Consider the following 26,831-nt stretch of genomic DNA (forward strand, 5'->3'; position numbering starts at 1 on the left):
CCTCTTTCCATGACGATTCGCCGTTATGATTACTTGTATTCACAGCCTCTCGCGTCTTCGTTGGCGACCTTAAGCCAGTGGCGGAAATTGCACAATCCCATGACGGGGGCAGGTATAGCCATTCGACAACTACTGCTGACTTTTCACAAAGTGGTTGCGTATTTCAGCGATGCCGTGGAGGGACGATGATGGTAGTGGTTATGATCGTGGTGATGATTACATTTACAACCTTTAGATTGTAAGTCGAGCTCTCCATTCATGCTCTAGTAGGTGGGAGGTCGCTCATTCTCCTCTGTTGTCCCCACTGTCTGAACCCCCCCCCCCCCCCCCAACAAACATCCGTGCTGTGGACTCCCAGGCCCTGTTTAAGGCATTACCCAAGAGCTTATTAATTTTCTCTGCCGATGTCTGGCTGCCTCCCTGTCTCTTAGAGACAATTATGTTGGGCGGCAGGGTGGCAACACGTGTGCCTCACAGCAAGAAGGGATTGGGTTCGGTTCCCGACTCTGGGGCGTCTTTCTGTGTGGATATTGTTTTGTTCTTCCGCCGTTCTACAGGGGGTCCCCTCCGGGTTCTCGCGGTTTCCTCCCGTAGCCAAACGATACGTACACAACGTAACTGGCGTCGATCAAACGTCCCAATGCAGGACCTTCCAGACAAGTAGGCTTCAGATTCAGGCTGGCTTTCCTGGGTAAATAAATCATTATCATTAGTTTCGCTACGTTCACTGTTTTCCGAACGGCGTCTTGAGACACGGATGCATTCGGACGCCGCTATATGAAGCCACGCGGATTTGCGGGTCCCCTATAAACGCCACTGTATGGGTGTCCACGTGACTCCACGCGCGAGGCACGGAGGGCGCTCCACTGGATAAATTTTCCAGGTCTCACCTGCACAACCACTCCCCCCCCCCTCTTCCCATCCTCCCCAAGGGCATTCACATATGCCTGGTCTCACCGTCACCCTGGAAACACGGGCGCACCAATTACTGTTACTGGCTGCCCCGTGCTGCTGCCCTGGATCTGGGGGAGGATGGGGGAGGGAGTGATGAAGCGTACCACTGCAAATCCGGCGACGTGCGGGCCGGAGTTGGTGGATCAGGCTGTGACTCCCAATAAACGTCTGTACGCATGTGAATTGTAGTCACTTTAACGTATCAATTGCTGTTTGCAAATAAGCAAATTGGGGTACCAGCACCATGGGTTTTGTGGCGTGTGCGTGTCTTCACATGTGAAGCAGCTCAGCTGAGCCAATCGCGCGTGGGTTGGTCTGCAGTAGCCACGGGTATGGTGTTGCGTGTGATGGTGTGTTATGGGCTGGTGTGTCATGGGCTGGTCTGTCACGGCATGGCTTGTCACGAGCTGATGTTTCATGGGCTGGTGTGCCGTATGATGGTGTGTTGGTGTACCGTGTGTGTGGACCACAACGGGTGTGGGCCACGATGTCATGGGATGAGACTGGTGTGGCATGGGTTTGCTATGCAATGGGCCCCTTGTGCAGTTGGATTGGGCCGGTGTGCCGTTGGTTACTGTGTGGCGGGACCGCGCACTGCTGCGAGCTGGAACGCTCCGGGCTGGGTCGCTGCAAAGGCCCGCTGTGAGACCGGCTGGCACGGGGCCTCTTTATCACCCCATCAGACTGTACCACTGAGAAATCGGATGGATGTGACTCATGAATATTTCAACGTGGGGACGAACCAAGACTAATCTTGACTGCGAGGGCAGTGGGGGGGGTAGAGAGCAAGGCACGCGGGGTGGGTGGGACGCAGAGGCGGGGAATTGAGTCTCACCCCCGTGATTGAATAGAGCAGTCCAATATGAGAATTTTAAATCGTTTTTTTTATTTTACACGCTTTTTATTAACTCACTCTGTTGTCGTTGTCGTTGTATCCTCAAATCTTGTAACTCAATTTTAACCCACTTCCCAATGTGGTATCGACTGCAAACTTGGTATATTTATGTCATACTGATGACAATACTATATTCTATCATAAAACATTTCTTTTAGATTATTTTTTATATATGTTATGTTACGGCTTGGGTCAAATTGTCCACGGTAAATTGACGTTGGCTGTAATTGGCCACGGTCCCTTACGTTATGGCAAGCTTCGGGGCCACTTCCTGGAGTCGTGGAGTTATGCCATTACTAGTACACAACACATTTCATAAAAGCGTGTTTTTAAAAACGTTTAAAAAAATATTACTTATTTTGCTGGAGAGGAGGAGTCTGGGGCAGACGGAGAGGAGGGAGGAGGAGAGGAGAGTGGGGGGTTGTGGGTAGTAAGCGGGGGGGGGAGGGGTGGTTTAGGGGCGGGGCGGGAGCGGGTCTAGCCGGCGGCGTTCCGCCTTTCCAAGGTGGTTGTTATGCTCACAGCGTGCGCCTTTACGCACGCTCGCTCGCACGCACACGCACGCACCTACGCACGCGCGCACGCTCGCTCGCTCGCTTGGACCTTGCGGTGACATCATCGTGCCAGGAGGGATAGAGAAGATGGAGGAGTGGGAAGCCGGGAGCAGAGGAACGGTGTAACAGACAGACAGCCCGACAGACATGACGCACATGCAGGCGGACGGGCGTGCGAGGAAGATGGAAACAGCCTAGGCAGAAATTATAGATTAAGGGGACATTTGGGCGAAGCTCGCGCTGTGCTGCGCCTCCCATCCTGCCCTCCGCTCTGGACGCAAGGAAGATCGCCACTCCCGGAAACTGGTCCAAGACCCCCTCGGGCTAGCCGGCACATTTGATATTAAGGACACACGCCCATAGAGAGAGAGAGAGACAGACACACACACACGGGAGACAACACGCACGGAGGCACAGCTGCTGAGCTTAACGTGGGCGGGACGCTTGGGTTTTCAGCGCGGTTAAACCCTCGTCATTATGAAGAGGCTCATTTGCAAGAAGATCTGCTCCTGTGAGTTGCACGGCGACACACGCATGTACACATCCGTTTCGTGCTTGTAGCGATTGTAAATATATATGTAAATTCTTTACATTGAATGTTGTTTCTTGACGACGCGGAGAGAACGGCGATTTGCAATCGGTCGCAACGGCGTGGGCCAAACTTAGGTGGTGATTTTCAGTGCGGGCTAAGGGGTTCCCCCCCCCCCCCATTAATTCCACGGCAGGTGTGGCATAGACGTGACGGCGGTAGCGGGGGAGCAGTGGCAATGGACCACATCTGGTGTGAGGAATTACAGGGGGTGGGGGCAGGGTGGGGGGGGACCCAAAATTAATTATACATTTTGCATTTAAATACAATGGCAAACCCACGTGGAAAATGGATGCAGTTGCCCAAATCGTGGCCAAGCGTCAACTCGCCGTACATAGTTAAATTAACTCAACACTGTGGTTAACGAAACGTGAAAGGAATAGCTTTTATTTAACAAGTAATTTTATCTATAACTGGCTCGCAAAGATCATAGTGAGCCGAGAGCAGACGGGGCGATAATGTTGTCTGCCCGCCACTTTATTCTTATAGTTGAAAATTATTGAGTATTTTTTCAGCCCGTCGTCAATCAACTGCTGGATGAATAACTACCCATGCCGGGCCTGTCCGGGGGATTGTTTGACCATACTTCACCACGCTGGTCAGTGCGGGCTCGTGAAGGGGGTGACCAGAACCGGTTCACATACCACTCGCCACTGACATTGGTCATGGCCGGGAGGTTTACAGCACGGTTCGTGAACCACCGTGTCCCATGACCACAACATGTTTTTTTTTTATGTACAGTACATACTTAATATGTTTCTTGGGTTATCAGTATATTGCTTCCGCAGGCTATTAAGGCTACCAATAGTAAGGCTGGGCCAAATTAACTTGAGCCAAGTTCACCGACATACCAAATCACGATTGGACACATTTGATCCTGTGAAATCTGGGAAGCTAAGCAGGCCTGAGCCGGGTTAGTACGAGGCTGGGTGACCAACAGGGTCAGGTGTTGTGTCGGCTTAGGCTGCGAGGAGGCTGGAATACGGCAGTGCTGAGTGTCGCCCCCTCGTACGCTTGGGGGATTCTCTCCGGGTCCTCCAGTCTTCTCTCAAAACGGAGCCAAACTCTCATTCGTTACATTCATGGGCAACACATCCCAATGCAGCAGGACTCTCCTGAAAAAAAACAGTCATTGAGACTCAGTGAGCATTGCCTAGGAAAACGACATTTCATACGATAGGGATATTTTTTGCGTGCGGTAATTATTGTGGTGGACCTAAGACATTCAACCGTGTCACCTTGTGTAACATTGTGGTGGCGACCTAGGTGGGATTTGAACCCAGAATGTTCAGCCGAAGTTGTTGAACCCAACCTCGGTGTCTCGACATGGCCATTATGAGCCTTCCGTTGCCACTTAGCCATCTTTAATGGGTTTGTGGGCCCCAATGGAGGAGGTCGGCTGCTGAAACTAGGGTTGGTTTTTAATGGCAGAGTAATCGACGGATGTAATGGTTAGCGCCCTGACTTGCAATAGAGAAATCGCCAGTTTCACTGGATTTCCCGGCGCGGCAGTTTGGATGACTGCAAGTTTCATGAATCCCCTCTGCCACCTCTGTCCATCTGGCAGCATAATAAATAAAGTACATCCTGGTTAGTCAAACGGGAAGGTAGGATGTGGTGGGGTAAAACGTGGGTACTCGCATATTATATCCAACACCACTGCCTGTAATGGAAGAGTAGGCCAAAATACCCTCCAGAGGGCCTCTCTAGGAGGGCCTTCCACCAGCAGTGGCGTGAACAAGCAGTTGCCAGAGGAATGTGGAATTTCCACTGAGGCCTGTAATAAACAAATGAGAACCATCCCCAGGCTAGTTTGACTATGTAACAAAAAAATTCACATTCTCTTCATAGAACAGCACTATGCACACACACACATATACAGTGAGTCTACTGCATGGCGCTGTGGATTGATGATGTCAGCAGGGCCTGTGAGCAGCACGCGGCCTGGGGAGGCATTAGCGTGGGCGGGGGGGGTATGGTGTGGTGTGGGGGTGAGATGGGGGGTGGGGGTTGCTGTGGTGGGTGAGCGGTGCTCATGGCGTGGGCCAAACGCCAGCGGAAGAGTCCCTGCCGCCTGTGACCACGTGGTGACACAATCCCGACGTTGTCGCATCCTCCTCAGGGAGCTGTGGTCTGCCACGAGGTTGTGCACTGCTCACTACAACTGGCCGTGCTAAACAAAGCTCATGGCTCCAAGTACCCCCTCCCTCCCGTATCCTGTCACCCACCCAACTAGTCCAGTGCTGTGCTCCCCTATACATTTACTAGCACCATGGACAGCGCCGTGGACGGCGTTATACGTGGCCACGTGTGTGCAGGGTTGCCATCTATCACAACTTTCATGTTTTGTACGTGCGAACTTTGAACTGCTTTCGCACCGTACGTAGCCAACCGTGATAATCGGAGTGCTGTTCGTTGCTGGCCGCTTGGCGTTCTTTGGCCTTTGGGCCACTGTGTTCTGCAACCGTGTAAAGAGCGAATTGGAATGGGGGGAGGTAAATTGCTGACATGGAGTGGTACTCAGAGGTCGTCGACCGAGGAGAAGACCTAAAGCCAGACGGCGGAATCAGCTGCGAGATCTATCAGACAGGAAAGGACGCGATGGGCGAGGCGCGTGGCGGCATGGGCTGTGGTGACCTATTGATCCTGACCTTTGCGCGCCCGTGGCCTCTCTCTCCCCCGGCCAGACAAGGCACACGAGGAGGATGAGCCGGTGGAGGGAAAGGGAGCGCCGGGAGGCAAGGCCAGCCGCCGGGGCCCTGGGGAGGGAGGGACAGGCCGCAGGCAGGGGCCCTGGTCGGCAAAGGCGGCCACAGGTACGGCGCACGGGGGCCCGGCGTTGCCCGGATGAGACGTACGCATGCACACAGGTGTAGCTACACAGGCACGCAAGTATACAGAGGCAAAGATCTCCCGTGTAGCCTTAACAGACTGTTGGGGAAAGTGCTGTTAGCCCGACCGCCTTCGTCTCCCCAGTGGCGATGTTTACACATCGCGCCACGTACTCATTTGAGGCTGAGTCGACCTAAGGGAGGCCCAGGACCGGTTCGGATATTTGTCACTGGTGTTGGTGGCCATGAGCGGGAATCGAACTTGGGTTGCCTGGTTCGTGTCTCTATTTGTGTCTCACCTGCATCCATCTCCATGGTGTCTCCTTGTCTCCTTGTCTCCTCATATCCCCGTGTCTCCATCTCACAAACGTCCGTGTCTCTCCATGGTGTCCCCGTGTCTCCTTGTCTCCTCATATCCCCGTGTCTCCATCTAACACCCGCCCGTGTCTCCGTGTCTCTCCATGGCGTCCCCGTGTCTCCGGCCCAGGGCGGGAGGGTGCCGGAGCGGTGGATGAGGAAGACTTCACCAAGGCGTTTGAGGACGTCCCATCTGTGCAGGTGAGAGTGCGCCAGACGTCTGAGAACAAACTAAACTATTAACAATTGTTTTTTTTTATTTTAACAGGGAAAGTACCCCTGAGCTATGTAGCTCTCTTTTCAGAAGCGATCTGGCCACGAATGATAGCTCTCAACGAAGTGGCTTATCGCGTGGAGAACAAATACTCTGAGCGCACGTTGATTCTAAATGCGGAGAGAAAACTCGGAGGAACCGGAGAAAAATCCACGCGACCACGGGGAGAGACGTGCAATCTCTAAATATACAGAAGCCATCGGGGTCGGGATCGAGCCCACGACCTCCTCCATACCAGGCGAGGGAGTTAACATCTCCTAGCCACCGCGGCGACCTCATCAAAAGCTGGCAAGCCAGTCCGTCGAGGGAGCCTCCCCCCTTGTTAGAAGATTCTCCGTGCATATAAATGCATTGCACAGTGGTGGTGGCTCAGATGGTCAGAGGGCACGGCCGATACCCTGGGTTCGAATGCGGGTGCTAGCTACTGCTGCCCGTGGTTAAACCTGCTTCTCACGTGCAGTGAGTTGATGGTCTCGGCCTGGTCACCGAGGACTGTACGAACAACTCATCATAATGGACATGATTGATTTATTTCTCAATTATGGATGCAATCCAGCTCTTGGAATTAAACGCTTTGGTCCTCTTTCTCAACAATCCGTCCTCCTCCTCGTCCTCCTCTCCCTTAGAGATTTTCCCGACATCCATCTCATCATCCTCATCGCTACCCTTCCGCATCTCTGCGCCACGTAGCCGCTCAAATCGTTCCCGTGTCCCCACGCTCCACGAGACGACGCAAAGCACCGCTGTCCACATTTTGCCGAATATGAATATTACCCGCAAATTACTCGATTATACATCTCCCCCCCCCTTACTGGCCGACTAATGCCCCAGGTCACACGCCCAAATCAATGGTGTGCTGTCGATATCGAGCGTGCGTGCGTGTCTGTAATTTCATAGAGCGCCTCTGGGTCCCACAGTCTGTTGGTCTCTGCTGGATATTTCAGATTCTCAATCTGGGAATCCACACCGTCGTCGGGGGAAAGTCGGACGAACACGACTTTCCGCGGTCGTACGGGCGCGCTGTTTGGCACGGTGTCCGACGTTTCGCTCCGCGTTCCGGGAGCTTCTGCAGGACCTGAAGCTCGAGTGGTGACGTATAGCAGCGTTTAAACAAATCGAACTCGAGCCTTGTGTCTCCCCGCAGATCTATTCCAACCGCGACCTCGAGGACGCCATGAGCAAGATCCGAGACATCCTGTCGGACGACAAGCACGACTGGGAGCAGCGCGTGGCGGCCGTGAGTGACCGAGCCACACGCGGCACCGTCACAGCAGTTCCACGGGACTAGCGGTGTAGCTACGGAGTGCGCAAGGCGGCGCTAATGCACCTGGCTCCCCCATGGGCCGCAGGGGCACAGGCACCGGGCTGTGAAGGCCGGTGGGTGGGCTCAGAGGTGGAGGCAGAATTTGACCGGGGTGGGTCTCATTTAATCCATTGCATCAGGGCGCACATGACGACTGATCCTGAGCCTTCCCTAGGTCCGCTCAGCCTTAACTGAATACCTGGTGCGGTGTGCACACATCGCCACCGGGGATAGAACGGCAGGCAGGTGCGGTTCCAGGCCACACAACCTCCGTGCACGCCACGCCGTCCCTTTTAAAAGGCGCCCCGCTAACAGCGCTCTGGTCCCAACAGCATCCCGTTGAAGGCTACACGGGGGGGAGACCTTCGTCTTTGATCTTTCCTCACCTGCGCCCGGGCCCCTGCAGGTGAGGGAGGTCCGCTCGCTGCTCGTGGCCGGAGCCACCAAGCACGAGGGCTTCCTGCAGCAGCTGCGGCTCATGGACCCGGCGCTCAAGCTGAGCGTGCGCGACCTCCGCTCGCAGGTCGTGCGCGAGACCTGCATCACGCTCGCGTGAGTCGTCCTCGTCGTCCTCGTCGATGACATCATCGGCCTTATTATCACAAGAATAATAATAATAATAAGGCTCCGATTAGCACGGTTGGCTACGTACGGCACGGCAGCGTGCGCACGTGCATCGCCGTCGTCAATATCACCTTGGTTGTCCTCACCGCCATCGTCGTCATTGGCGTCATCGTCGCTCTCATCATCGACGTTGTTGTTGTTGTCAGCATCGTCGGCACTGTCGTTGTGCGAGATGCGCGAGTCGCGCCAGCTTCGTTATCTTTGTTGCCGTCATCCTCATCGTCGTCGTCATCATCATCATCACTGTCATCATCATTGGCATCATCAGCATCATCATCCACAGCAAAATCAACATCACCATCACCAGTTACAATTATCACCCTCCACCATCATCATCATCATCAATATTGCAATCACCAACGCTAATGTGGGCACGTCAGTCACTGCCATTGTGATTATGTGTAGTGACTACACATGCATGAATGTGTATACGTGCATGCATGTGTAGTAGGTAGCGGTAGTTCAGTGGTTAGCGCACTCCGCTACGAACCCGGGGACCCAAATTCGATTCCCACTCACGGCCAACACCGGTGAAAATGATCTGAACCGGTCCTGGGCCTCCCCTAGGTCGACTCAGCCTCAACTGAGTACCTGGTGCGATGTGTAAACATCGCCACTGGGGAGACAAAGGCGGCTGGGCGTGGTGTTGGCCACCCACCCCCTCGTGTGCCGTGCCGGCCTTCATAAGTGCTCACTAACAGCACTTGTCCCACCAGTCTATTGAGGCTACACGGGGGACCTTTGTCTTTTGCATGTGTCTTAGGCGGTGTAACTGGAGAGACAAAGGCGGCCGGGCGTGGTGCTGGCCACCCACCCCCCTCACACGCCATGCCGGCCTTTATAGGTGCTCTCTAAGAGCACTTGCCCCGACGGTCCCTTGAAGGCTATGCGGGGGACCTTTGTTTTGTGCACGTGTGCGGGCGACACAGGTACCTGTCGGCGTTGCTGCGGAACAAATTCGAGTTCACGGCGGAGGCGGTGCTTACCGGACTGTTTGCGCTCGTGCCGAACAGCGCCAAGGTCATGGCCACGTCCGGGCTCGTGGCGATCCGGCTCATCCTCAAGGTACAAAAGGCAAAGATGCCCCCGGAGAGAGCCTTCAAAAGGCCGTAGCAGCAAGCGCCGTGAGCGGGCGGCACCTACAGTGAGGGAAAAAAAGTATTTGATCCCCTGCTGATTTTGTACGTTTGCCCACTGACAAAGAAATTATCAGTCTATAATTTTAATGGTAGGTTTATTTGAACAGTGAGAGACAGAATAACAACAACAAAATCCAGAAAAACGCATGTCAAAAATGTTATGAATTGATTTGCATTTTAATGAGGGAAATAAGTATTTGACCCCTCTGCAAAACATGACTTAGTACTTGGTGGCAAAACCCTTGTTGGCAATCACAGAGGTCAGACGTTTCTTGTAGTTGGCCACCAGGTTTGCACACATCTCAGGAGGAATTTTGTCCCACTCCTCTTTGCAGATCTTCTCCAATTCATTAATGTTTTGAGGCTGACGTTTGGCAACTCGAACCTTCAGCTCCCTCCACAGATTTTCTATGGGATTAAGGTCTGGAGACTGGCTAGGCCACTCCAGGACCTTAATTTGCTTCTTCTTGAGCCACTCCTTTGTTGCCTTGGCCGTGTGTTTTGGCTCATTGTCATGCTGGAATACCCATCCACGACCCATTTTCAATGCCCTGGCTGAGGGAAGGAGGTTCTCACCCAAGATTTGACGGTACGTGGCCCCGTCCATCATCCCTTTGGTGCGGTGAAGTTGTCCTGTCCCCTTAGCAGAAAAATACCCCCAAACCATAATGTTTCCACCTCCATGTTTGACGGTGGGGATGGTGTTCTTGGGGTCATAGGCAGCATTCCTCCTCCTCCAAACAGGGCGAGTTGAGTTGATGCCAAAGAGCTCAATTTTGGTCTCATCTGACCACAACGCTTTCACCCAGTTGTCCTCTGAATCATTCAAATGTTCATTGGCAAACTTCAGACGGGCATGTATATGTGCTTTCTTGATCAGGGAGACCTTGCGGGCTGAGCAGGGAGACCTTGCGGGCGCTGCAGGATTTCAGTCCTTCACGGCGTAGTGTTTTACCAATTGTTTTCTTGGTGACTATGGTCCCAGCTGCCTTGAGATCATTGACACGATCCTCCCGTGTAGTTCTGGGCTGATTCCTCACCGTTCTCATGATCATTGCAACTCCACGAGGTGAGATCTTGCATGGAGCCCTAAGCTGAGGGAGATTGACAGTTATTTTGTGTTTCTTCCATTTGCGAATAATCGCACCAACTGTTGCTTGGCAATGGTCTTGTAGCCCATTCCAGCCTCGTGTAGGTCTACAATCTTGTCCCTGACATCCTTGGAGAGCTCTTTGGTCTTGGCCATGGTGGAGAGTTTGGAATCTGATCGATTGATTGTTTCTGTGGACAGGTGTCTTTTATACATGTAACAAGCTGAGATTAGGAGCACTCCCTTTAAGAGTGTGCTCCTAATCTCAGCTCGTTGCCTGTATAAAAGACACCTGGGAGCCAGAAATCTTTCTGATTGAGAGGGGGTCAAATACTTATTTCCATCATTAAAATGCAAATCAATTTATGACATTTTTGACATGCGTTTTTCCGGATTTTTTTGTTGTTATTCTGTCTCTCACTGTTCAAATAAACCGACCATTAAAATTCTAGACTGATCATTTCTTTGTTAGTGGGCAAACGTACAAAACCAGCAGGGGATCAAATACTTTTTTCCCTCACTGTATGAAGGCCGGCACGACACACGAGGTGGTGGGGTGGCCGGAACCGTGCCCGGCCGCCTTTGTCTCCCGAGTCTTCAGACCGTGCCAGCTACTTATTTGAGGCGAAGTCGACCTAGGGGAGACCCTGGACCGGTTCACACACACATATTTTAGAACAAAGACAAATATCCCCCATGTAGCCTCAACAAACTGTTGGCGTAAAGTGCTGTTAGCGAGGTGGCCACGAGGCGGTGGATAGCGTTACCCCCTCACACCCGCGGGATTCTCCATCATCTAAACCACGGTTGTTCTTCACTCATTTTGAGGGGTCGCCGATAAGACATCATCGGTGTGTGAAGAGGGCCGCCGCACATTTGAAACCACCGGGGTTTGACAGCACCATGGGATGCTTTCACCATTTGTGCATTTTCGGGGGGGGGGGCGCACGTCAGGAGCCGCCAGTGGCCCATGGGGGCCTTGCAATGAAGAACACTGATCCAAAGACTCATTCATTGTCCGATAACGCCTTGATATATAGAGGATCGCAGAGCTTGGGCAATCGTTGGTGGCGCAGGGCTCCTCGCCGCCGCGTAGCTGCTGCTGCCGCCTTCCCGCTCGCGCGTGTGGCTTCTCACGCCACCTCCGAGTCGTCCTCTCTATTCGAGAGTCGTCCTCTCTATTCGAGAGCGAGCGAGCGTGCGAGCACCAGGCGGCGGTTGCGATGGCGGTAGCTATTGAAACAGTTTTTTTTTATTTTACCAGGTAAAGCCCCACTGAGCAATGTAGCTCTTTTTTCAGAAGCGACCTGGCCACAAATGATAGCGCAACGAGGTGGCTTATTGCGTGGAAATTTATAGCTGCTAAATACTCGCGTGACGTTGATTCTAAAAAAAATCCACGTGACCACGGAGATAGAACACGCAAACTCCAACTATACAAGCGTAAGGGTCGGGATCGAACTCACGACCTCCTGTATACCAGGCGAGGTAGTTGATATCTCACTCCCGTGGCTGTGGGCAGAAATCCTTGTTGTCATAGCACCGACCACAGTGTCTGTGTGTGTCTGTGTGTGTCTCTGTGTATGTGTCTCTGTGTGTCTGTGTGTGTGTCTGTGTGTGTGTCTGTGTGTGTCTCTGTGTGTCTGGACAAAGTCCCATCGGTGAGCACCTCCGGCAAGCAAGACTGCGTTGGCTGGGCCATGTAGCCCGCATGCCCAATCACCGCATGCCCAAACAGCTTTTGTTCGGCCAGATCGAGGGGGCTAAACGGGCGCGGCACGGGCTAGAGAAGAGATGGAGTGATGTGGTACAGGAGGACGTGGAGCTGAGTGGACTTGTCGATGACTGGTACCAGCGGTGTCAAGATCGGCCTCTGTGAAGGAGGCTCGTGAAAGACGCTAATGGGCAGTTGGAGGCAGTCGCCCTCCAACAACAACAGAGGGCGGAGGAGCGACGCTCACAACAACGAGCGGAGCGCCGGGTGGCTAAAGCACAGCAGGTTGGCACAGTAGGGGGCACAGGTGGTGCATCAGCCAGTCATCTCAGTCGTCTCAGTCAGTCGACCCGTGGCACCTGGGTCTGCCCCGTGACCTCCTGCCAGCTGGCGTTCGACACTTCACGTGGCCTCAAGGTGCACATGGCCTGGCACAAGCGTCGTGGTGACGTCACCGCCACTTAGTAGCGAATGGCGGTTGTTGTGTCTGTGTGTGTGCGCACAGAACACGCACGCTCCGCGCCTCACCCCCATCGTCTGCTCCAACGCCGCCTCCAAGGCCGTGTCGGTGCGCAGGTGAGAACAGCAGGCGACAGGTGGACTCGGAAACAAACAACAACAACAACAACGAGGCCGGTTAATCTCAAGCCAGATTTGAGCTTTCAGATGAAGTTCACTCATTTGTTCCGTGCATTCAGACCTCCTGGATTGTTCTTCTGACTTCCTGGAGCGTAGCCTCAGTAGATTCGACGTAGCTTCAAACGAAACGTTGTGACGCTCATCGCCAAAGTTGTGAGGATCTGAAGGTTGATCCCTAACTCGCCTGTCGCTGAACTGCAGCAGTAACAATCGGCTTGCGTAGAGTGGTGGAGGATTCATAATGGACGCTAAGTTGGTCAGATCACTACGCGGCCAATTATGAATCGTAACATTGGCTGAGAAAGCCTTCGTGTTAAATTGTCCGGACTGTTTCGTTATCAATTCCTAACCTGATCCATAATCGAGGTATTTTGGGGTTAGATCGCGTAAATGTATAAATGTTGTGTCGTTAAACCCACCACCACCCGGCACAGCCAATTAGTAAGGTTTGTCACGTAAACAAAACATGCCAATTCGTTACTCGTACAGCACACTGGTGTATTATAGAGTAAACCCACTACAACATTTACAATTCGAGTACCGTGACGTTTCGCCGGTAATCACAACCAGCACCATCAGGCGACAGCCAGAGTTACGGAGAAAAGCTCCTCCTGTTCAATTTATATTTACAGGATCTATCCCAAAAACCTCTATTATGGATAATATTGGTCGCGAACGCCTACGTGTTAAACTAACTTTTTCTACCCATGTAATTATCTCAAGTACCTGCATTTATTTTGCACCGCATGGGAGACGCGGTAGAACGAACAAACCACGACTGCCACGACGATGATTAGCCAAGAGGGGGTAAGTTGCGAGACCGTCGCGTGAACGCTTGCCATGTCGCGCGCCTTTTCAGACGCAGTTTCGAGTTCCTGGACCTCATGTTCCAGGAGTGGCAGACGGCTGCGCTGGAGAGGTGAGCGGGGCGGGGCGGGGCGGGGCGGGGGAACGGCGGTCCGTCACTGTGGGTATGGCGTTAGGGGGTCGGGACAGCACCTCCAAGCCCTCTGCAAACGCCCATCTCGAACCACGTGGACTGCATCGCGACGCCGCTGCTTACGGACCTCAGATGTCCACCATGAGGCAACTGCTGAAGCCTCCCATTGGCTCGCTCGACGACCTCCGCTCGAACGCGTCTAGAATTTGTGAAATCGACAAGCAGGGCCAAAATGCAGTTGTTCGGGAACTGTCAATGGTATTTCTGCATAATGCAGGCAGGCCAAGTGCCCTTTGTCGACACGTCTTCCTGCGTGCCCGTTGAAACTTGTGTTTTTTCCCGACCTGCGTGGATGTCTCTGTCGTGACGATGGGCGTTCTCGCCATTTGCAGATATGATGGACTCGCCCGCCTGTCTGCCTGTGTCTCCGTCTGTCCGTCCGTCCGACTGTCTCTCTGTCTGTCGGCAGACACGTGAGCCTGCTGGTGGACACGGTGCGCAAGGGGATCACGGACGCGGACTCGGACGCGAGACTCGAGGCGCGGAAGTGAGTGTGAGCGCGGGGCCCTGAATCAGATCCCGGGTGGGGCTCCGGGTTGTGAAGAACCTTACGGGGCCCAAACCGACGCAACAATAACAACAACTCGCCATTGTAATGCGGCCACGACGTATCAGACGTCTCAGGGTGACACACGATTACGATCGTGCGATTTTTATTCTTGATCCGTTTTTCGGGTTGTTGTTATAATCATGACACTCATTTTACCCAGGAGAGCCTCGCTGAATCTCAAGACTCTATTTCTCAGGAGGATCTTGCAAAGTTTTTGAAGGAGGGGGGGGGTGATGTTACTGCTGTGTGTGGGATCCCCACTGAGTAATAATTATCAGTGTAATTTTTCAGCATTGGGATGTTTTGGCCATCACCGGTTCCACTGCATGGGCTTTTGTTGTTTAAGCAATGGGAGGACACCCGGGGAACCCGGAGGGAACCACGCAGACCAGGGCGGAGAGAGAGAGAGAGAGCACGCAGACTCCACACAGCGAGGCAGCCGAGTCGGGAATCGAACCCGGGCCCCTTGTATGTTGAACTTCTCTCGGAACGTACGTGCTAATCGGATAGTGCGGGAGTGAGGAACAACGGACTACCATTGCACACAACGGACTACCATTGCACACAACAACGGACTACCATTGCACGCAACAACGGACTACCATTGCACACAACAACGGACTACCATTGCACACAACAACGGACTACCATTGCACACAACAACGGACTACCATTGCACACAACAACGGACTACCATTGCACACAACAACGGACTACCATTGCACACAACAACGGACTACCATTGCACACAACAACGGACTACCATTGCACACAACAACGGACTACCATTGCACACAACAACGGACTACCATTGCACACAACAACGGACTACCATTGCACACAACAACGGACTACCATTGCACACAACAACGGACTACCATTGCACACAACAACGGACTACCATTGCACACAACAACGGACTACCATTGCACACAACAACGGACTACCATTGCACACAACAACGGACTACCATTGCACACAACGGACTACCATTGCACACAACAACGGACTACCATTGCACACAACAACGGACTACCGCACCCACGAGGAGCGGTTGTGCCACGACGGCTCCGGGTGTTACCGCTGTGCCGACCCGATCCAAACCGCGGGCACCGCAGCTCCCCCTAACGCGTGCGTGCCCCCCGCACCGCCCCCCAGGGCCTACTGGGGGCTCCACAACCACGCCCCCGGCGCGGCCAAGGCGCTGCTGACGTCGCTGGAGCCGTCGTACCAGCGGGCCGTGACGGCGCAGCGCGGCGGCGCCCACCCCAACGGCTCGGGCCTCCTGCAGCCGCACTCGGACCGATCGTCGAGCAGCTCCCAGGAGAGCCTCAAGTAAGGGGCGGGGCTGGGGGGCAGGGGGAGCGGGGGGGGGGAAAGGGGGGGCAGGGGGGGGCAGTTGGGCGGGGGGCAGCCCCGCAGGGCTGGCCGCCGCCGTGCCGTGGTGGAGGACGCGGCCACCGCACGGATGACGTGCTGGTGTGCGGGGGTCGGCAAACATTTGGAGGAAGAAGGAGGAGAGATTTTTGTTTTGCGCTTTTGTCTTTGACCAAAATAGTTCCGAGAGCCCCGTCACACGCAGGAGCCACTCGTACGCCACAAACACAGACCCAGCGGGTAATACAGCGGATGACAAACACACATTCTGATTTAAACAGAACAGGCGATGTAACAAACTGCGTCTTTTTCGTTTCCCCCCACCTTTATTAATCTCTAACAATACAGTTTTGACTGTTGTACATTCTGTCGTCACCAAGTCATTCCGCGGTCACCCATTCCCTGCCGTATCGAATCAATTTATGTTCAGTTACGTTTAATATTTCAGTGACAAAACAAAACAACGGCTGCTCGCAAGGGGGAAGCCAAAGAGTCGCGTGCGGCTTGGGAACCGCAGGCTGCGAACCCCATCATCGTCATCGTCATGAGTCGTGGTCTATCCGCTGCTGGGAATTTCATCATCACGTGCGCGATGCGACTGTGGTGGCAGGACACGAGAAGAAGAACGCCGTGACATTACAAAACCGTATCGCAACAACCGCCGCCGTTCGCCACTCAGCGGCGGCGACGCCATCACGGCGCTTGTGCCAGGCTAGGTGCACCTCGAGGCCCACGCGAAGTGTCAAAGGCTCGCTGGCAGGAGGTCACGGGACAGACCCAGGTGGTACGGGTCGACCGACTGACATGACTGGCAGATGCACCACCTGTGGTTCCCACTGTGCCAACTAACACATCACTGACACAGTGACACCAGAAAAGTGGCACACGAATATACCATAGAACACTAACACAGGTGAGCAGTGCACTCACCTGTGCTCACCTCTGCCCCCCCCCCCCACCCGCCCCCGCCCCACCCCATCCATCCTGTCCCATCCCCGCTCCGAACACAGCCGCCACCTGGGCAAGAGAGGACTGCCCCACAACGTTCACGTGGCAACGAAGACCAAAGGTGAGCGCCAGTCAGGCTGTGTTGTCGCGTGGCCGGCTGGCTCGGAGTTCGGGGCGTTGAGATCCTGGCCGTGAATCCAGGTTTCAGCCACCGCTGCTGCCTGTAGTTGAACCGGGTTGGTTCTTGCGTGCAGGGAGTCAGAATTAGCTCTTTTTCACAGATGGTCCACAGTAGGAGCACGGGGTCAGAGTGTTACAACAACAAACAATACAGAATTACTGTCGGAGTGCAAAGTATAGGAAAGGTAAACAAATCACGAAAACAATACAAATAAAATGAAGCTTTAAATTTTACCGGGTAAAGCCCACTGAGCTATTAGCTTCTTTTTGCGGAATCGATCTGGCCACAAATGATAGCTCAACGAAGTGGCTTATCAAGTGGAAATTAAAACATGGCCCAATTATTTAATGGTAACCGCATCGGCGGGGGGTGCAAAAACACAGTAACAACAACAAACAACAGCAAACAACAACACATTCGACTTTGTGTTAAATTTGTTGCCCGACTAAATGTTGTTGAGTGCAACTCGAAGCTGATCTCTCTCCTCTCTCCTCTCCCTGTCTCTGCCAGTGCCGGCCGGTGCCCGCAAGCCCCCGCCCTGCGCGCCTGGCGCGATGCAGCGCTCCCGCAGTGACGTGGACGTGGGCGCGGCGCACAGCGCCAAGGCGCGCATGGCGGCCGGCTCGGGGGGCGCCTCGGGTGCGGGGTCGGGGGTCGGGGTCGTGTTGGGACGCGAGCGACCCCCGACAGCACCGGCCCGGCACCACGTGACGAGCAGCGGATACGGTGAGTGACGACGACGATGACGACGACAATAACGACGATGACGACGATGATGACGACGATGATAACGACGACAATGACGACGGTCATGATGACGACGATCATGATGACGACGATGACGACGATGACGACGACGATAACGATGACGACGACGACGATGACGACGACCACAATGATGACGACGATGACGACGATGATGACAATGATGATAACGATGATGACAATGATGATAACGACGAAGACGATAATGACGACGATCAAGATGACGACGATGATGATGACGACGATGATGACGATGACGACGACGATGAAAACAATCACCGTCATTCGTTTTCGTTGTTAATCCGCAATTGAATTTTGGGTTAGGCCACGAAATGATCTGACCAAACTTGCGTCGTGTAACCCTCCACCACCCGACGCTGCCCAATGTATGTACTGTATATGTATGTACTGTATATGTATGTACTGTATATGTATGTTGAACTTCTTTTGCACCGTACGTAGCCAACCGTGATTATCGGAGGTATGGAGGGAAGGACAACAAACTAAACACAAAATCCGTTCGAAATAAATTAGTTTTAAATCGAGATGATTTAAAAGTGCATATCTCCAGTGGCTTCCTAATACCAGAAGGCAGAGCGTCCCAGACGGCTGCAGAAGCGCATCTGAAAGCGCGCGATGCGGTGACCGTCTTTGTGAAATTGTCACGTGGTGTACAATCGTTTTTCCGAAGCGCCAACTATGATCATCGCAGCTCGCTCACCGGTTAGGTTGAAGGAAAATTCCCACGGCCAAGTTTAAGCGCTTGGATTCGCGACGTTTCTCTTGAAACAACACAAAGCATCAGCCGGCGATGGTTCACGTAAGTCCCATCATAGCGGAGATGTTTTGCATTTTCGAAACTGCGAACCGATGTGGCAACCTACGCGTTCAGTTGGTGTCGTTGTCCTTGTATCGTCGTCATCAGCAGCAACGTCATCATCACTGACGGCAAAGGAAGCAACACCATCAAACACCACCATCACTACCACATCAAACACCACCATCACTACCACATCAAACACCACCATAACTACCACCTCCACCATCACTACCACATCAAACACCACCATCACTACCACCACCATCATTACCACCTCCACCATCACTACCACCTCTACCACCACCATAACTACCACCTCCACCATCACCACCACCATCACTACCACCACCATAACTACCACCACCACCATCACTACCACCTCCACCACCACTATCACATCCACCACCACCATCACTTCCCCCTCCACCATCACTACCACCTCAACCACCACCATCACTACCACCACCATAACTACCACCTCCACCATCACCACCACCACCATAACTACCACCTCCACCATCACCACCACCATCACTACCACCACCATAACTACCACCTCCACCATCACTACCACTTCAACCACCACCATCACTACCACCTCAACCACCACCATCACTACCACCTCGACCACCACCATCACTACCACCACCACCATCACTACCACCACCACCATCACTACCACCTCCACCATCACTACCACCTCCACCATCACTATCACATCTACCATCACTACCACCATCACTACCACCACCATCACTACCACCATCACTACCACCACCATCACTACCACCATCACCACCACCACGTCACCATCACCGCCACCATCACCGCCGTGTTCCCCAGGCATCCTACACAAGCCGGGAGGCGTGGGGTCTCTGGGCTCTCCCGGCGAACGGCACGGACGCCCAGCGGCGAAATCCGTCTCCCAGAACCAGCGTGGGCCCCACACCACAGCTTGCACTCACATCAGCACGCCAGTGGCCAAACACACACACACAGGACAACAGACACACACACAGGACAACAGACACACACACACAGGTCAACAGACACACACACAGGCTAATAGACACACACACAGGCTAATAGACACACACACATGACAACAGACACACACAGGCTAATAGACACACACACAGGCTAATAGACACACACACAGGCTAATAGACACACACACACAGGCTAATAGACACACACACAGGACAACAGACACACACACAGGCTAATAGACACACACACAGGACAACACACACACACAGGCTAATAGACACACACACACACACAGGCTAATAGACACACACACACACACACAGGCTAATAGACACACACACAGGACAACAGACACACACACAGGCTAATAGACACACACACAGGACAACACACACACACAGGCTAATAGACACACACACAGGCTAATAGACACACACACACAGGCTAATAGACACACACACAGGACAACAGACACACACACACAGGCTAATAGACGCACACGCACAGGCTATTAGACACACACAGGCTAATAGACACACACACAGAACAACAGACACACACACGGGCTAATAGACACACACACACAGGCTAATAGACACACACACAGGCTAATAGACACACACACAGGCTAATAGACACACACACACAGGCTAATAGACACACACACAGGACAACAGACACACACACAGGCTAATAGACACACACACAGGACAACACACACACACAGGCTAATAGACACACACACACACACAGGCTAATAGACACACACACACACACACAGGCTAATAGACACACACACAGGACAACAGACACACACACAGGCTAATAGACACACACACAGGACAACACACACACACAGGCTAATAGACACACACACAGGCTAATAGACACACACACACACAGGCTAATAGACACACACACAGGACAACAGACACACACACACAGGCTAATAGACGCACACGCACAGGCTATTAGACACACACAGGCTAATAGACACACACACAGAACAACAGACACACACACGGGCTAATAGACACACACACACAGGCTAATAGACACACACACAGGACAACAGACACACACACACAGGCTAATAGACACACACACAGGCTAATAGACACACACACACACAAAGGCTAACAGACACAAACAGGCTAATAGACACACACACGCAGGCTAATAGACACACACACACAGGACAACAGACACACACACGCTAATAAACACACACAGGCTAATAGACACACACACAGGCTAATAGACACACACACAGGCTAATAGACACACACACACCCAGGCTAATAGACACACACAAACACAGGCTAATAGACACACACACAGGCTAATAGACACACACACACACAGGACAACAGACACACACACAGGCTAATAGACACACACACAGGACAACAGACACACACACAGGCTAATAGACACACACAGGCTAATAGACACACACACACAGGCTAATAGACATACACACACAGGCTAATAGACACACACACAGGCTAATAGACACACACACAGGCTAATAGACACACACACAGGCTAATAGACACACACACAGGCTAATAGACACACACACAGGCTAATAGACAGACATAAAATATCCCCCAGTGTAGCCTCAACAGACTGTTGGGGCAAGTGCTGTTAGCGAGTAGCACCTATGAAGGCCGGCACGGCACACGAGGGGGTGGGTGGCCAGCACCACGCCCGGCCGCCTTTGTCTCCCCAGTGGCGATGTTTACACCATAGGCATTTCGCATTCCCCCCCCCCCCACACCCCATCCAGGCAGCCGCTCCAGCTCCCCGGGCCGGTTCCTGGCGGGGATGGGAACGAGGGTATCGCGTGGGCCCCGACCCCCAATCCCTGCGCCGGCCTGCGCCCTCCCCGCTCCGCCGCTCCTGTCCCAGGTCCCCCAAGCGGGGGCAGGGGGCCCCTCGGGGCAGCGGGTCAGCCGGATCCCACGCAGCCTCGGGGGCAGCCGAGACTCGAGCCCGGCCAGGATCGGGCCCTCTGGTACGGGGGCGCCGCGCGGAATCAGCCGGAGGGGTCAGAGAAGGGTTAAAAAGCAACGGCGACAGTCGTGGACGCGGCGTGTAAACGCGACCGCATCCCACTCCGGGCGACGTGAGTGAGTCATTGAGAGTAGTTGGGTAGAAATAAAGACAGAGGGCAATAGGAACGATTGCAGATGTAGGGTTTGGACGAACGGCAGGGGAAGTGAAAAGTGTGTTTGTCGTCTTGTGAGAATTTGAATTAAATTTTTATTTTTTTATTTTTTATTATTTCCCTTCTACGTGACTATACCGAAAGAACCAAGAATATGAATCCCTGCTGTCACGAAAGCTTTAAATCCAAATGTGTTGTCGTCGTTCGGGGAAGATGGAAGGAACCGGAAATGAGAGGAAGACCCAACAGAGATTGGCTTGACGACGACGTAAGAGATCGGTGCCAGAATGATTTGCCCACTACTTGACTTTATTGGCACAAGACAGAGGGAAAGTGGAAACAAATGACCAAATGTGCAGTGGACACCTACGGGCTATCTGCCCTTGGATCGTGATGATGCTAAGATGAAAAATAGAAACTGTTTACTCAAATTGGTATGAATACAAATGAGTGTTTAGCCTTGACCCGAGCAAAGTGCAGAGTCTCAGCCACACCGGAGTACAGGAGGAAGAGAATTCCAGACAGCAGGAGCGGCAAGAAGCAGATCTCAAGAGAAGGAGCAAGCTCGTCGCGAGGAGCGAAGGTCGATGAATGTGGGTGGCTTTGTGAGGAGGCCTCTCTGGCCGCTGGAGCGGCATGGGGCAAGACCTTCAATAATCTTTTTTAAAAAAGGGGAACTGCAATCTTAGAGAGAGCACAAGAAGGTCGGGTAGCATAGTGGTCAGGCAGGGCCAATACCTGGGGTCAGTTGCATAAATCATGCCCTTAACTCTGAATCAATCTTTCCCTTGAGGGGTCTTTATGCAACTGGCCACTGGAGTCTAGTCCAAAATCTCGCTCGGAACCGTCGAGTTCCTGGGAACTAACGCAGGGGCCCGAGCACAGGACTTGTGCGATTCTAGAGATATTGTAAGTTGCGAGGCGTGTAAAGGGGCTCAGACACAAAAGCGTCGTACAGTTAGGAGAAAACTTAAGGGGTGCTCGTACATCGATTGTCCAAGTAGATTAAAGAGTCGACTGATAACAAATAACATAATTAACGACAACATTCATATTAACAACACTGGCCAGTTCGATGGGGGTGATGATGCGGTCCCTAGCGACGGCTGCCACGCCCACGGCATTGCGACCGCACTAAGGCTTACATATTTCCTTATAATTATTATACGTTTTCTCTTAAAGCTTTATTTGGATCTTTCCAGTATTTCTGTGCTTAGGCCCTAGACCTGAGCCACCAAACTGCGGTTAAACCAGGTTCTCGAGTGTTGCGATTTGATGGTCTCTGCGTGCATCTGTGCTTGCGTGAATTCACGTGCGCAAGTCTGTGTGTTGTGCATTTGAGTATGTTTGTCAATGCGTGTGCGGTGTGAACTGGTCATTTGCCTCCTGTATGCTGACTCAGCTTCATACGAGTACTTGGTGCGGTGTGTGAACATCAGCACTGGGTAGAAAAGACGGCCAGGCGTGCCGCTGGACACCCAATCACCCACCCCCTCATGCGCTGTGCCGACCTGAATAGCTGCTAGCTAACAACACTTGCCCCAACAGTCTATCAGGTTATAGACAATACTGACGCGGTAGTGTTTTCCAGAGCTTCACGGTTTGAATCCAGCGGCTGCCCTGGTTATTACTGCGGGTGTGTAATAACCATGGTAACGCTACGCGTCGTCTGCTGGGAGTTAAAGATCCCCCCGATGTAATTGGCTAGTGGGGCCGTCGTGTGCCGGCGTCAGGGGTGCAAAATTTGCCAAATAAAACAATTCACACCGCAAAGGACGAAAGTGGGATCTTCCACACACACGCACACACGCACACACGCAGCAGCAGCAGCAACAGCAATTGTTGCCCCCAACTTGCAGACCGATGCCCCGCAGGTGACTCCTGGTCTCTGTGACGTCTCACCTGGTTCAACTAAAGAACTCGGAATCTCTGTGAGTATCTTTGTGAGTGTCCATTCTCACCCCCCTCCCACGCCCCGTCCCGGCAGTTCGGGAGAGCCGCATCCCCCGAGTGAGCTTGAGCCAGGGCTGCAGCCGCGACACGAGCAGGGAGAGCAGCCGCGACCCCAGCCCCGTGCGAGCATTCACGGCGCTCTGTGAGTGAGAGCACTCGCTCACTCACTTACTCTCTCACTCACCCGCTCATTCTCTCACTCTCTCGCTCAATCATTTGATCACTCGCTCACTCGATCATTCACTTTCTCACTCACCCGCTCATTCTCTCGCTCACTCTCTCGCTCACTCAATCACTCTCTCGCTCACTCTCTCACTCACCCGCTCATTCTCTCGCTCACTCAATCACTTGCTCGCTCACTCTCTCACTCACCCGCTCATTCTCTCGCTCACTCTCTCGCTCACTCAATCACTCGCTCGTTCGCTCACTCACACGACTGTGTATATACTGATCGAGGCGCGAACACACAGATACACATACACCCGGCCGTCCCATTTGGGCCGGTATATGATGGCACGCCTTACCGCCACTTGTCAGAACACCAGACGCACGCACGCGCGCCAGTACCATTCAGAACGGTTCCTACTCCTAAATCCAGTCTGGTTAAATCCAGGACCGTAGGCAGGCTGGCCTGAATGCTTCGAGCCGGCAAAGGTATTGCTGCTGCCCACGGTTTACGAATGTAGAGAAGAGAGGAGAAAAAAACGACCCGGAGCTTCGTGTGGAACGATAGGCCAGGTGGCTTCCAACAGCACCGGGGTTTCCTCCAGTCACACCGCGGCTTCATCCCGCACACCGTGCCCAGACTGCCGTTCGTCAAATCCCGCAGGACTGCCTCGCCTAAAGCGATGTTTTGTTTCACCACCTTTGCGTCCACTTGCGCGTGTGTGTGCATGTGGTGTGTGTGTCTGTGTGTGTGTGTGCATGTGGTGCGTGTGCGCGCATGGGGAGCGGTAGTGTAGCGGTTAGCGCGCTGCGCTATGAACCCGGCGACCCGAGTTCGATTCCGACTCACGGACAACACCGGTGACGATTATCCTGAACCGGTCCTGGGCCTCCCCCTAGGTGGACTCAGCCTCAAATTAGTACCTGGTGCAGTGTGTAAACATCGCTACTCGGGAGACTAAGGCGGCCGGGCGTGGTGTTGGCCACCCACCCCCTTGTGTGCTGTGCTGGCCTTCATAGGTGCTCGCTAACAGCACTTGCCCCAACAGTCTGTTACAGGCTATACGGGGGATCTTTGTCTTTTTTGTCCATTAGTTGCAACGTGCGTTTCATGGAATATAAATATTTATAACAATAGTGTCAGCCTTTTATCTAGCCACAGTTTGATGGAGGCCTCCCAACGCCGTCAGTAAATGGGGTTGGGGGGGGGAGGCGGGAGTTGTTTGACCATACTTCACTACGCTGGTCATTGCGTAGTGAAGTATGGTGTGTGTGTGCGTGCGTGTGGGGAGTGGTAGTGGAGCGGTTATCACGCTGTGCTACGAGTTAAATTCCCGCTCGTGACCAATAATAACAGTGGAGAATATTTTAACCAGAATCAGAATATTTATTTATACTGGTGGAATTCGATGAGCTATGAAGCTCTTTTTAAAAGATATCCTGGGCCTCGCCTCGGCCAGGCATGATGCTTGCCACCCAACCCCCTCGTGTGCCGTGTCGGCCTTCATAGGTGTTGCTCGTTAATAGCACTTGCCCCGACAGTCAGTTAAGGCTACACGGGGGATATCTTTGCCTTTGTTGCGTGTGTGTGTGTGTGCGTGTGTGTGTGTGCATGTGTGTGTGTGCGTGCGTGTGTGCGCGTGTGTGCGCGTGCGTGCGTGTGTACATGTGTGTGCGTGTGTACATGTGTGTGCGTGTGTACGTGTGTGTGCTTATCTTTGTGTGCGCGTGTGTGCGTGTGTACATGTGTGTGCGTGTGTACATGTGTGTGCGTGTGTACATGTGTGTGCGTGTGTACGTGTGTGTGCTTATCTTTGTGTGCGCGTGTGTGCGTGTGTACATGTGTGTGTGTGCGTGTGCAGCCCGCGGGAGCCGCATCCCCCGAGTGAGCCTGAGCCAGGGCTGCAGCCGCGACACGAGCAGGGAGAGCAGCCGCGACCCCAGCCCCGTGCGAGCATTCACGGCGCACTGTGAGTGAGAGCACTCGCTCGCTCGCTCACTTACTCTCTCACTCACCCGCTCATTCTCTCACTCTCTCGCTCAATCATTTGATCACTCGCTCACTCGCTCGCGTAGAGACATCAAGACAAAGATCCCCCGTGTAGCCTGGTCAGGATGTTGGGACAAGTGCAGTTAAGCGAGCCCCTGTGAAGCCCAATACGCTACACGAGGAGGCGGTGTGGTCTGCACCACGCCCGGCGGCCTTTGTCTCCCCAGCGGTGATGCGTGACCCACCGGAACCACTGGGTACTCATTTAAGTTTGAGTCAACCTAGGCGAGACCCAGCACCGGATCAGATATTCGCCACTGATCTTGTCCGTGAGCGGGAATCAACGTCCGAGCCTGTGGGTTCATAGCGCAGTGCGGTAACCACTGCACTACCACTCTCTCCATTAGCTTGACACAGATACACATACGTGCATACATATATACACATATACACACAGATTCACATACACGTACATTGTCGTATGTACAGCTATCTCCCAGGCCACTCTTGCGAAATGAGACGCCATCCTGGTCTCTTGAGTTATAAAAATAAATAATTTTTATTTTACCACGTAAGGCCCACTGAGCTATATTGCTGTTTTTTTTTTTATATAAGCAACCTGGCCACCACAAATGATAGCTCAAAGAAATGGTTCATCCTGTGGAAATGTATAGCAGCCAAATACTCCAAACGCTCGTTGATTCTAAATGTGGCGGAAAAAACCGGAGGACCCGGAGAACAATCAACGTGACCACGGGGGAGAAAGAGAGACACGCAAACTCCAGGCATCAGAGTCGGGATCGAACGCACGACCTCCTGCATACCGGGCGAGGTAGTTAACATCTCCTAGCCACTGTGATGAAGAATGAGAGAGAGAGAGAGAGACACGCAAACTCCAAATATACAGCAGCAGCAGGCATCAGAGTCGGGATCGAACGCACGACCTCCTGCATACC

The 26,831-nt window shown here is 53.2% G+C and overlaps 1 protein-coding gene across 5 annotated transcripts in view; it reads left to right on the plus strand.

The window, feature by feature from the left end:
* Positions 1–26,831, plus strand: part of LOC116943793 (CLIP-associating protein 2-like) — a 52,293-nt gene that overhangs the window by 5,913 nt on the left and 19,549 nt on the right. Inside the window, exons 1-16 of one of the 5 annotated variants that reach the window (XM_076068068.1) lie at positions 2,328–2,914; positions 5,680–5,808; positions 6,311–6,381; positions 7,599–7,691; positions 8,164–8,309; positions 9,311–9,446; positions 12,830–12,900; positions 13,823–13,882; positions 14,373–14,450; positions 15,672–15,848; positions 16,901–16,959; positions 17,530–17,745; positions 19,448–19,540; positions 21,387–21,614; positions 23,755–23,862; positions 25,748–25,855. In XM_076068068.1, the coding sequence (XP_075924183.1) occupies positions 2,881–2,914; positions 5,680–5,808; positions 6,311–6,381; positions 7,599–7,691; positions 8,164–8,309; positions 9,311–9,446; positions 12,830–12,900; positions 13,823–13,882; positions 14,373–14,450; positions 15,672–15,848; positions 16,901–16,959; positions 17,530–17,745; positions 19,448–19,540; positions 21,387–21,614; positions 23,755–23,862; positions 25,748–25,855 (1,807 nt within the window). In that variant the 5' untranslated portion in view covers positions 2,328–2,880. Of the gene's footprint in view, positions 1–2,326; positions 2,915–5,679; positions 5,809–6,310; positions 6,382–7,598; positions 7,692–8,163; positions 8,310–9,310; positions 9,447–12,829; positions 12,901–13,822; positions 13,883–14,372; positions 14,451–15,671; positions 15,849–16,900; positions 16,960–17,529; positions 17,746–19,447; positions 19,541–21,386; positions 21,615–23,754; positions 23,863–25,747; positions 25,856–26,831 lie in introns of those variants that run through there. The other 4 variants (XM_076068069.1, XM_076068070.1, XM_076068072.1 and 1 more) reach the window with 4 other exon arrangements.

The sequence above is a fragment of the Petromyzon marinus genome, chromosome 19, assembly GCF_048934315.1.
Source record: "Petromyzon marinus isolate PM22_M1 ecotype Great Lakes invasive population chromosome 19, UKy_Petmar_22M1.pri1.0, whole genome shotgun sequence".
In the NCBI taxonomy this organism is placed as follows: domain Eukaryota; kingdom Metazoa; phylum Chordata; class Hyperoartia; order Petromyzontiformes; family Petromyzontidae; genus Petromyzon; species Petromyzon marinus.